This window comes from Acanthaster planci, linkage group LG12, assembly GCF_054643075.1.
Source record: "Acanthaster planci isolate LZ-2023a linkage group LG12, COTS_SCS, whole genome shotgun sequence".
Classification (NCBI taxonomy): Eukaryota; Metazoa; Echinodermata; class Asteroidea; order Valvatida; family Acanthasteridae; genus Acanthaster; species Acanthaster planci.
Window position 1 is genome coordinate 14,278,283 of NC_141788.1, and position 12,176 is coordinate 14,290,458.

A 12,176-nucleotide genomic window follows, 5' to 3' on the forward strand; every position below is an offset into this window, starting at 1 on the left:
CCCTGCGGAGATTATGGGATTGGGGTGGCGTCCCCTTTCCCATGGAGTGGTGTGCAATGTGTCATGCTTAGGGATCTGCCTACACTGATGAGGAGTTGACTGGTTTACAGATGACTTTTAGCCCGGCGGATTGGGTGTTCGACACCCAATTGTATGCATATTACGCTCGCTGGACGATGATAGATGAAGATCGCTGCATAATATTTTCTAGTATAGGAATTCCTCCGTTTTGACATAATGCTGCCATACCAGCTGCTTGCTGGCTCCCATCCCTTCGTTTTTGTTTGTTTGTTTTTTGATTTATTGGTTGCACGTTTGTTTTTTGCTCCAGTTTCTAGGCTTTTAAGTTAACATAATTACACAATACAGAACTATTGGAAATGCATATACTTACTGCAATGACTAGAGCCTAACAAATCATTTGTTTAAAGCTAGAGAGGCTAGAGAGTCAAACTTCATGAAATTGTCTATAAATGTCGAAACGACGGGTCCTTAAGCTTATACCGCCATCATAACTATACAGCTACAAGTCTACTTAGTATGTCTGTGCTGGTGTGTGAAAACACTTCAATTCAAACATTTACGGGCATACTGCATGGTCATTTCGAGCACCTTGACCAAAAATTAGTATCAGAACAAAAGTTTGCATAGTTACTACAAAACCTTGCATAGTAACTACAATAACTTGGCGCTCAGAAGGCAAGTGCTCTGCCTCTGAATCTTCCTCAGGGTTTTAATGAGTTCTCGTGAGGACTTTTCTCCCCGATATCTGAGCAAAACTTTACGAAGGACTTAGCTTTCCCCTTAAAATGTTTGTGACATTAACCTTATAAAATTGAGTGTTCTGTTTATCGCGACTTGGTGAGTTGATCGTAGATTATAAGACCTAACGGCGATTGTAGTTGCAACGTTGTCCATTGATGCAACGCTCGCAGAGGTCGCTCCGGTGGGGTTTGGACAAATCGATATGCTTTGTCCGGTCGCAGGAGCAGCCGGTGCTGGAGTGGCATATCGCACAGCGGATACGCTCCACCTTGAACGGCTTGACCATCACGTCGCAACTTTGACATTTCTGACCCGACGACGGCTGGACAAACAGAGAACATGAAAAACGGGAAAAGATGACGAGGGAGTTGTGATGAAAATGCCGTTAGCCTTAAAATTAAAGAGTATACATGTACATGTATACGGTTTCCCATTCCACATTATAGCATGCCTCCATATTGGTGTAAACAGGTTTTGGGTCGGGATGGAGCGGGGATTTTCCCTGAAATGATTGTCCAAATCTCCCCTCCCCGTTTCTGAAGTGTTGGGGCTGCTTAAATGCCCCCAGAGGGTCACTTTGCCCCTTGAACCCCGGATAGAAAAGTTTTCTCTTTCACAGTGCATGCATCTCTCACGAGATGGGCTTTCTCTTCACACCGACTCCAGATTTCATTATTGCGCCCTCATATGACGGACATTTCAGTCAGTGGCGTAGCTAGGATTTTACTAGTGGGGGCACAAATGGGTCACCAGCATCTTGTGGGGGCAACAGCTTTCAGTGGAGTGGCTTTTTGTGGGCAAGTTTTTGTTAGCCTTGTTCAATATCCATTCATCTGGTTTTTTTAGTGGGGGCAACGGGGGGGGTACCGAGAATTGGGGGGTACATCCCCAGCCCCCCCGGCTACGACACTGATTTCAGTGTTCTAGTATCCAGATGTTTGCTTTGTTTCCCGTTGTTCTCTTTCTATTTGTGTTCGTGTTGTTGCATGAAACTGCTCCTGACAAAGCAATTCATAAGCCACTGGCATTTTGTTTATGCAAATTTATATCGCTGCTTTCCCAACCTGACTCGAAACTTCTGGACTGTCATAGCATATTCAGTTATTTTGACCATCAATTATACGCCTTCAATCACTATCTTATTTGGCTTCATATACCGTTTCCATTTTCAATAACTTATTATTCTTAATTTTTTTTGCTTACATGACTTATTTGTACTGCGTACTGAATAATATTTATTTTCATGGGGGCGGGGGCATTTGAATGAGTGTGTTAATCGTGAAGTTGAAAAAAAGTCAGATAAGTGTAGATACAAACACTGTGATGTGGTGTGGACATTTTGCATTTTGGGGTGAGTCGATCGGATTGCAGCAGGGTACACTCTGCCACAGCATGGCGGATGAAACATTTTTAAGGAGTTGCCAAGACAGAATCTCTGTTGATTTGAGGATATGGAATGTCAGTCTCGAACGCTGTGCACCAATGCAGAGGGCATTCCCCTCTTTTGCTTGTGTCTTAACTGTGCCGGAAAAATAGAGACACACTTCCCTTTCCTTCTGCAATGGGAACGATCATCTTAATTTAGGGATACACTGTTTTCAGATGAAACTTTCAGTTAAAATTACATGTACATGTACATGGCTCCTACTGTCCTCTTACATTGTTGGTGCCTTGGTAACACCAGGCCCATGAGCTCTCCCAGCCGCGATTGCATTTGGGGCAGCTGAAATATCCGTACCTTCGCTCTGGCATGGTCTCTTCCCTTCCTCGGTCGATCTGATATGCATAGGACAAAGTACATGAAACAGAAGACGAGGGGTCTTTGTTTCCCTAAATTACCTGAGTGTTAATAGCTCTGCCTCCAGTTGTCTCACCCTTTACGCTATGCTTAATGGTAGGAAGTCCATGAAAGTTTGTCTTATTCTTCGCGTGCTGCGCATGTTTTATGCTGCCTTACGCAGAGTGTCACTGTTAGTTATTGCGCTTGGATGATTTATAGGGCCGTATGATTTAATATGGCCCCCACAATAATGAGCAAAGGAGGTGCTTTCCTCCTCACATGCATACTCCTTGTGAATCACATACCTGATGAAATTCAAGGATTTACAGTTGTCTGGTTGTACCGGTAGGTAAAAATCCCTCCTCTGCCTCTTCTAGGCCGGATGAGTTCAACGGCACTGCTCTAGTTGCGACGGCGGATTGTCGACTCGGGGAACCCCCTCATGTTGCAACTGTCTCGCCGTTAGACTGATTACTAGTTCCTTCGTTGTTGTTTGGACTTCTCACGAGTCCGATAAAGTATGATGAATATTTGGGCAGAATTTTTGTTAAGTACATCTTTATATGTAGATTCACTCTATCCCCTCGGCTCTGATCACTCTCAATACGCATTGCATTTGCTTCCCTTTGACTTGGGGTACGAGACTGGTTGCGGTGGTAATCACTGGTCTATCTAAAGTGGGCGGAGTGGCTACTGCGCTTTAATGATTTCTGATCCTTCCTAAAGGTTATTCCTGAAAGTAATAAAAAATCACTTGCTTGCACTGGCAAACATGTCATACCTAACTTGTAATTGCCGAAAGCTCGGCAATTACAAGTTTCAGAGCACTGATTTCATATTATATTCTTGTCAATATTCTGATCACGGTGCTACGCAGCCCTTCCATTATTTCTCTTTCACCTCTAATAGTTTGACGGGTTCTAGTGCTTGTCAGTATTTTCTTTAAACATTTTCCTAGTCGTTGGATCTCTTCAATTTTGGTCGATGTGACTTTACCTTACGAAGGGCGTGTGGAGATATTTAATCGCAGGTGTGAACTCAGCTATCACTGGGTTTCGTTTGAAAAACAGTTCATCTTGTCTATTGGCCGGTATTTTCTTCAACGACCCGGTTGATATTGCCGGCATATAGATTTGAAGAATTGTAGAGATTTAAACATTTTTCTTTTCTTTTTCTTGGGGGTTAGGAGCAGTTGGCTCTCGTTAAGGGAACTACATGTGATGGAGGGTTGTGTAATCTAGCTTTGGGGGGCCTACAAGTTAATTTTTCATAGTTGCACTGGATCGTCATTCGCCACTGGATTGCACGGTCGATCAATTGCGCCCTCTGTTGATCCATTTTTTCTGCAAGACATTCTCATTGCATAGCGCGCGGCTTCAGCTTCCGTAACCGTGTGTACGACAGGCCTACGTCTTCCAAAGGTACGTGAACCTGAGAAGCATCGCGGCTCAAAGTCAAACAATTTAGGCTCAACAGCAGTGCCCGTAAGTATGAACACCAGTTTCTACGGCATTAGTACCTAACAGTAACAGACTTGTATCCAATATGATATTAAAGGAAAATGTTGTATTTGTACTTGGGTGCAGGTCACCTCGGTCCATGGTCCAACATGGTGAGCATGGACATGGTGTCATTTAGGTGAGGTAGGAAAACATGGGGATAAGGACTGGTTTATACTCGCTGCGTTTGCACACACGCAGCGTGTAATGTGAACACTGCATTTGATATTCATGTACTTGCATGTTTTCTCAAGTCTCGGTTGCGTGTGCGTATCCGACAAAAGTCGGAATATGCATACATTTTGTGCATATGCACTCACCATTCATGCCATTATTTTCACAAGCTGCGTGCAACTTGCAAGGGTACGGGTGCCCATTTTCATTACACACTGTGCTTTCGTTCATGCACTGCAGACACCTCAAAACAGACCTTCGCATTGCGTACACAGTGAATACGGATCGAGTATGAACCGGCCTTAAGCCTTGTTGCAAATACTACATCATGGGTGATTTTGCACAGTGGTATAAAGGCATTGTTTGTGGGAAGAAGGGGTCATGTTTGCTCCTTTTTCCTTCCCACATTGCCTTTTTACCATTGTGCAAAATCACCCAGGCGGTATTTGCGATAAGGCTAATGGAGGAAGTTCTTTGATCCTCCATCTGAGGACTGAGACATCACGGAACTTGGTAAACTTGGGAGCAAGTTGCCTTGGACATGCTGGGACCAAGTTGTCCTGGGACCAAGTTGGCTTCTTAAAGCCTCGGGCCAAGTTGACCTGTTGACTTGGGATCGATTTGATTTGGGACTGCATTTAACGTAGGACTTAGTTGACTTAGGACTGAGTCATGTGAGTTGCCTTTGACTGATTTACATGACCAAGTGGGACTGAGTTGCCCTGGTGTGCTTGGAAAGGAATTAACTGGGACCAAATTAACTTGGGACTGAGTTGACTTGGACTGAGATGATTTCAGACCAAGTTGACTCAATTGGTTTCCTTGCCATGTGCCATGTCCTTTCCTTGCAACAAATCCTATAGTTCTAGGAGTACATGACTTATGGAGTGGATCATGGTGGGCCCAATCTGCCAGACGTTGATCTTATTGCATGGCACAACAATAATTCCGTCATTTTGCAGTTTGGAAGATCATGTTGAGAAAGGGAAGTAGAAGCCGAGAATGAGATCTCATACAAGATTGACTGATAACACAATGCGACAGTGTGATCATGTTGATGGATGGAGTCACTGATCAGATGGTCATATCCAATATTTATTTAACCAGTTCATGGTCCTGGCATACTTTTGCCAGTGTGCTTGCATGGCAACTGAACATGGCAGTGATACCGTTTTTCATTTGGATTCTTGAAATTGTATTGCGGCAAATCTTTGTGTGGTATGGACAATATCGCTGTGACATATATACATGTACGTGACATACATGTAGGATTCAGACTTAGCCCTAACCCCCTAGGGTGTAGGTAAATTCGTATTGAAATTGGAAGACTTGGGACTGTTAGGGTTAAAGCAGTTTTGAACTTTACACATATTTCCCTTCAAAGTCCTCAAAAGTCAAGAATCAGGAAAAGAAGATACATATGAAATATCCTTCAGTTAAATATATCTTCAATTTCAAGCAGGAGATATTATCTTAGCTTTTCTAGAATAAAAAAATTAAGAAAGCAAGTTATTTGAACTAACTGTGGGGTATGGTCATAGAAGGTTATACTATTCCTGTGTGATATTACCTTGATACACCATGGTATTGCTTTGTACTGTAAGAAAATTTAAGGGTGTTGGTCTACTTGTATACCTTGAGGGCGCTTTCTAGTACAGGCACCATGCTGGCCTTATACAAGAACTGCAACACGATCACAGCAAAATGTACACGTTGTTTTCAGGAGCGGCAACAATGCTGAACATAAACAAGGAAAACTCAAGGGTTGCCTGCCGGAAGTGTGGCTACAGTGGCCACCTGACCTACCAATGCCGGAACTTCATCCGAGCCGACCCCGCAAAAGATGTAACCCTGGACATCAGCAGCACAAGCAGCGAACAGAGCGAAGATGAGGCAGACGCCTACATGCCTGCATTGCCGCAGAAAACAGATGGTAAATATTATGCACGTCTGTCTGCCGTGCGTCAGTATGGTGACCATACTGAGCCTAGGACCAACTTCTTATAAACTCAGTTGATGACTCTTCTAAACTATGTTGAAGTTGGGGAAGGATTTATTGGTCATGTCACAACATCAAGCATCGCATGAGTATTCTTTGGATTACAGATAACTCTGAGAAGTGTCCAAGTCACATATGTACCTGTAATGCATCCAGGTCTTTCGAGGGAAAGATCATTCTTTTCTGAAATTGACTTTCCAATTTCGTTAATCCATGAAAGCATCGTCAACCCCCCCCCCCTAAAAAAATGACAGTACCTTTACTGAAATGCTGGCGCTTCCAATAAAAATGGCAACCAATGGTAACATGTGTCAAGGGGCAGCTTGTCCCCTGTCTCCCCTCCCCATATGCCGCTGATGCCCACAAGTGCTCCCAAGCCTACAAGCTAAAGCCACACAACGTCTGGTTCACAAACTGCTCAAAGTTGATTATGACAGTTTTTTGTCCTGCTTCTGGTGGTTGGACTTTTGATTGACTTGAGGTTTTACATCGTCAAAAAGTACACTGAACGTATATTGTTGGCATACTCAAAATTAATTCTACAGATTCACAGCTTTTTAATGTTGAAAGGAAAAGAAAAACACAGTCATTTTCAATTTAATCAGGTTTTACAAAATGTCCTCTCTTTTTTCCACTTTGTTATGCACAGATTCCCGAACAAAATCTAAGAATGAAACGGACAGAAATCAAAGCGGACAGAAAAGGAAGAAAAGAAAGAAGCTGAAGGAGAGACGTCGAAGGTGAACATACTTACAATCAACGAAGGAAATACATTTGACATTGATAATCTTTTTCTCTAAATGGAAAAGTTTCAACCATACTTTACATTGCCATTTGTCATTAGGTAAACTAATGTCTGTTAAGTAATTCAAAAGTTTGCCTTGTTTCCTTGTTTATTTTTTTCCCGGGCTAGGCGCAGCCGTTCCCGCTCCCCTTTGTCGTCCTCATCTGACAGTGAGTCACTCATCTCATCCTCATGCCAGGACTCTTCCTCATCGTCGTCGTCTGAGGAGGAGCATGGCCGGAGAAGGAGGAAGAAAGACAAGAAAAGGTCTCACCTTCACAGCAAAGTCAAGAAAGAGAAGAGACGACATAAAAAGTCTCGAAGAAAGACCAAGAAGAGAAAGAAAGGATATTCCTCAAGCTCTAGCAGTGACTCGTATTGAAAATGACCACAGCATCTGCCTCTTTTATTGACAAGTTTTCTTTTTGAAAACTTTGAAGGTTCAGCGCTTTTATATTGTTCTTCACTCTGCAAATGTCCTGTACACATCCATCAGTGGTTTTGTTGGCGAGTTTTGCCCAGTCATGGCATTGTTCTCCCAGTGAGTTCTGCCGAGGAAGTATGGAGGTGGATTTGTAGCCTTGTGTATGAGGCTGAAGAAGGGAAACATTTGCATGTGCATGCTCAGGCTACATTTTTACCAGAATGCGCACAATTATTTTCTTCTGACTGGCATGCATCCAAGTGCATATGCATACCAATGTAGCACTGAAGTTTATGTTGTCACTAATATCATGTGTGTCATGCTTTATCTGCTGTGGATGAGTTTCCATTCGAAGTGCTTTTGCCATCTAAAAAGCAACATTGAACTTTCAAGCACATTGTTGGAATTTGCATATTAATTACCCAATTTTGCTAACGGCAACCGCAGACACCTAGTTTGGCCACCGGGCCTTATCTGCCAAGTTTGATGGGTCACACACTGCACGCAGCGCGGCTCTCGGATCCCGTCCAATATAATATCAGGCACACAGCACTTGGCTTGCCCACTGGACAACTACCCAATGACGCCTGGCCACAGCGGAGCGTGCAGCGCTCGCTAAGTTCACTCGGTCTAGGCTTGCTATAGGCGGGCACAGTGGCTCGTGTGCCCGCTCCCCAGTAGTCCATGGACATGTATGCCCGCAACAATGCCCAGCCCCCACTTGTACATAGAGTGCGCCTCACAAGTTTTTATTTCATCTAATTCCCAGTCAACATTATCCGTAAAATTTGCCTATTTTTATCTTGCGTATTTTAAGTTTTGTTTTTTGCAAGTTCTTTTCCAAAACCCTTTCTGAATGTAATGATATATATAAAACAGCCCCTTCTAAGTAAACTTGGAGCCATTCCATGAAAATTATCTTCCCAAAATAATCTTCCCCGCAATTATGAAATAAATAGGCACAAAAAAACACCAGACAAATTTTCTCACTTTGCTTCTTCTCTTGTCGACTTGTCAGTTTTTTTTCCACTTCTAATATTTACAATCATATTTACACTTTGTCTCTGTCATGCTGGAAACTTTCTCCCAAAATAAATAGACTCGTCTTGTAAATAACTTGGCCAAAAAAGGAAAGAAAAAGGAGAGTTGTAGCATTACACGATGTCTTGAAATACAACTCTTGTAAAAAACTAAGGAAAAAAGGACATAAACTGGAGAGCGGTTGCATTACAGGATATCTTGGAATAGAGGTGATTGTACATGACTAAGTAATTGATTCAAGTATACTAAACCTTGAGGGAGTTGGCCTTAAATTTCATGTACTATTTCATTCACGATGTCTTGGAATACAGGTAATTGTACATGAATAATTGATTCAAGTATAATAAACCTTGAGGGAGTTGCCCCAAAATTTCATGTACTATTTCATTTATGATGTGTTGGAATAAAGGAAACTTTGCATAAATAAACAATTGATTCAAGTGTGATATTCTTTGAAACAAGGAGCAGCGCAAAGTGGAACTTCACAAATTTCACACATCAATTTAGTCTCTTTTCTTTTGCCATTTCTAGAACAAACATCACACCGTTTGTATAATGTAGCTCGTTTTCCAGTCGGGGGAATTTCTATAGCAAAATGTCTTCCTATCAGTCTACCTGGACCAGGAAGACAGGTTGGTCAACCTCTAGATCGATACACTGGCAAATTTGATGCATGCAACTCTAAAATTTCATTCACTAACAATTGTCTAAATGACAACCGTCAGTGCCACCAATTTCCTTATACACAAGATAAGAATTTACAAGAGCAACATCAAGCAAAAAGAAGAACACTTTTTTGTACTATTTGATTGATTTCCTGACTGAACGGTGCGACGATGCCAGCTGGTCTGCAATGTCCACACCCTTCATCCCCTTGTTGTAGTCGAGTACACACTTGGGTTTCTCCAAAGCGATGCCGTCGCGGTTCTGCTTGCTGTTGACGGCCATCTCGGCTGTATGCATCGTGGACAGCACTCGGACATCTTTTTGTCTCGCCAGACTAAGGCGAGCAAGCCTTCGTCGCAGGAGCGGTGAGCGGTTGTTTTTTTTTTCATCCATTCCTCGATTAGGATGAATTTCTGTCATATTTTATTAAGAAAATGAAAAAAGAGCAAAAAGAAAATCGGCATATGTAGGAACTGCTCTGATTTCTAAGTAGTACTCTCAATTCTCCAGACAATTTGTCTGCAATTGTACAGCTGCAAGTTTAACCACGGGCTTAGGAAGTTACCACCGAGCCTGCTCTATAATACCCTCAGAATATTCCGTCTTAGTTTTCCTTCAGGCCAGTCTTCCTCGTTACCTTCATCATCACCACACTTTCAATGATATTAGTCCGTGTTTCTTAATTAATAAAACATTCTACAGACGCTATTATCATTGCGGCCGTGTCTTTTCTTCAACTCTGTTTGGCCACACACATGTATAATTTCTCCTCAGATCCGTATGTTACATTAGCAAGCACGTTACAGTGATTGATGTATTGCATCTTAGAATGGATTTAGAAATATTGTAGCGAGCATAATATGAGAATAATGACACCTGTTTACATTATTTATTTGTTTACTAGTTTACGCCTTTTATGATCAGCTAACCAGTGAGATAGTGAAAAGTTTTCGCACGGTTTACGAAAATACAAATATCTTAACGTTAGAGAAAGCATCTTTTTAGTAATGAGAAAAAACAGGGATTCTATTCTATTTAATAGAAAACATTATGAATTAACAATGATAATAAATAAAGGGCCTAGCTTAAAGACGATCTATTGCTGAAGTTGGGGACGACTTGACTTGGCTTGTCTTGACTTGGCAAGTAGCTGTAGAGCTTGCATTAGAAAGGCTTGCAGTAAAAAGAGCTTGAATGGAAGATGTGTTGGGCTAAGTGCAGATCGGATGTTTAGGGTTCAAATGCACAGTCTCTCCTTCCCCTCGACTAAGTAAGGTTTCGGAACTGGTCCAGGCCACCCACTGTCCAGTAACGTATGCGTAGTTCAATAGGCTTACTCTGGTAATGTCTTTGCCTAGAGCAGGACAGGGACGAATTTGTAACTATGTCAGGTTTGATGGGAGGAGAAATCACAGAACAGTCTCTGTTCAGTCCAGTAGTCAAGTGAAGTGGAAGGTCACTGGCTAGGGAAGTTATCATCTCCTTCTTGAAGCTTGAATTAGTGGACTGTACCCTACTATTCAAGTACCGGGGCGGAAATCATGGAAGAAATCAGTAAAGGCACCCTCTATAAACACCAAGAAACAAAGGGCGACAGCATACGACGCGCCGCGTCGTGCGTCGTGTCGTGCGTCGCGTCGTGCTTCATGCGTCGTAATAGGCGACGCGATGCACGACACGACGTACGGCGCGAAGGCGACGGTGCGACCCGACGGCACGACGCAAGGGAACCGTCGTGCCGTCGCGTCGTGTAGTTGCGTCGCCTGGATGGAGGCTAAAGAGAGAGAGAGAGAAATGTGTGTAGTAAAGAGTACACCATACTATTAAGTTTGTATTATCAATGAAATTCTACAAAAATTGTTTTGTATAAAATCTGTATTGCCCTGGACATTGTCACGGTTTTAAAATGGCTCTCATTGATATCAACAATAAACTGCTGTTTGTTCTCTTAGATCCATTTCTTACTCAACTTATTTATTGAATTATAAAATTTACCTCCAAATCAAGTTACTTGTTATTACAAAAACAGGGTGTTCAAATACTTTTTTCCTGAAAAGTGTTATGGCAGCAAAGTATCCTAAATTTCTATTCCTGTAATCATTTTTAATGTTGACTTTTGCTGTCCCCATGCACTGACAGACTTGTAACAGCATAATGGGTGTTCGGCAAGGACAGGTTTCAAAAAACATGTCTGGATTTTATTCTCCGTTAATCCTCTTTATAATGGTCTTTGGTTAATAATAATAATACAGCATTTATAAGTCGCCTGTATCTGGTGACCATTCAAAGGCGCCGGTCTGATGAAAGAGCCTCGGTCTCAAGAAGGAAAAGCTAGGACATAAAGGTGGGTTTTTAATCTCTGGGCAAAGAGTGTGGGGTTATGTGTTTCTCTCAGATCTACCGGGAGGGAGTTCCAAAGACGGGGGGCGGCACTTGAAAAGGCCCTGTCACCATAACTGCTCAAATAGACAAATAGAACTGGTATTTGTAATTATAAGCCCTGCCTATGTTCCCTTGGTTGATTTCTTAGTGTGATTGTAAAAGAACATAGTTGGAGCATGGAGAATGGACGAGGGGCAATGTATCTTGAGTGCACCCCAAATACATGTACACAGTTTTTCTGCATCTCTGGGATTCCTTGATACACCCAACAATTGAAGGAGCAGCGTGCGGATGGCGATTGCGAAAAGCTCTATTCCAAAGCAAAGGAGTAACCACCTTGCGTTCGACGACTGTTCTATGATGGTTATTGTGTACCCGACGTCGTTGGTGTCCGGACGCTTTGCGTAGTGAGTGGGGCACGAAGGCATATGGGGCACTTCTAGATGAGACACGCATATATACGGTGGACCACAACTGTCATGGCAAAACCAAACGGTGCCACGGCAAAAGTAAATTGGTGTGTACAGGGAAGGGGCATAATCATTCACGTTTCTTCTAAATGTTTAAGTTCGATGGAGTGGAGTTAGGCCGCCATCATATAAATTTCGTGTTTTGCCGGACTGTTTTCTTTAAATCCTTGTACACGTAGGCCTATATGTAAG

At 42.5% G+C, this 12,176-nt stretch overlaps 2 protein-coding genes across 2 annotated transcripts; one reads left to right on the plus strand and one right to left on the minus strand.

The window, feature by feature from the left end:
* Positions 1 to 279: 279 nt before the first annotated feature.
* LOC110987242 (zygote arrest protein 2.L-like) lies at positions 280 to 3,009 on the minus strand. The gene is made up of 3 exons (XM_087144479.1): positions 2,851 to 3,009; positions 2,425 to 2,541; positions 280 to 1,087 (listed from the first exon to the last, which is right to left on the minus strand). The coding sequence occupies exons 2-3, from the start codon at positions 2,515 to 2,517 to the stop codon at positions 887 to 889; spliced, it is 294 nt and encodes a 97-aa protein (XP_087000605.1). The 5' UTR covers positions 2,518 to 2,541; positions 2,851 to 3,009; the 3' UTR covers positions 280 to 886.
* An 868-nt stretch (positions 3,010 to 3,877) lies between these two features.
* Positions 3,878 to 8,897, plus strand: LOC110987232 (uncharacterized). Its single transcript, XM_022249786.2, has 4 exons — positions 3,878 to 4,029; positions 5,942 to 6,151; positions 6,867 to 6,957; positions 7,131 to 8,897. The coding sequence occupies exons 2-4, from the start codon at positions 5,953 to 5,955 to the stop codon at positions 7,381 to 7,383; spliced, it is 543 nt and encodes a 180-aa protein (XP_022105478.1). The 5' UTR covers positions 3,878 to 4,029; positions 5,942 to 5,952; the 3' UTR covers positions 7,384 to 8,897.
* The last annotated feature ends 3,279 nt before the right edge of the window (positions 8,898 to 12,176 follow it).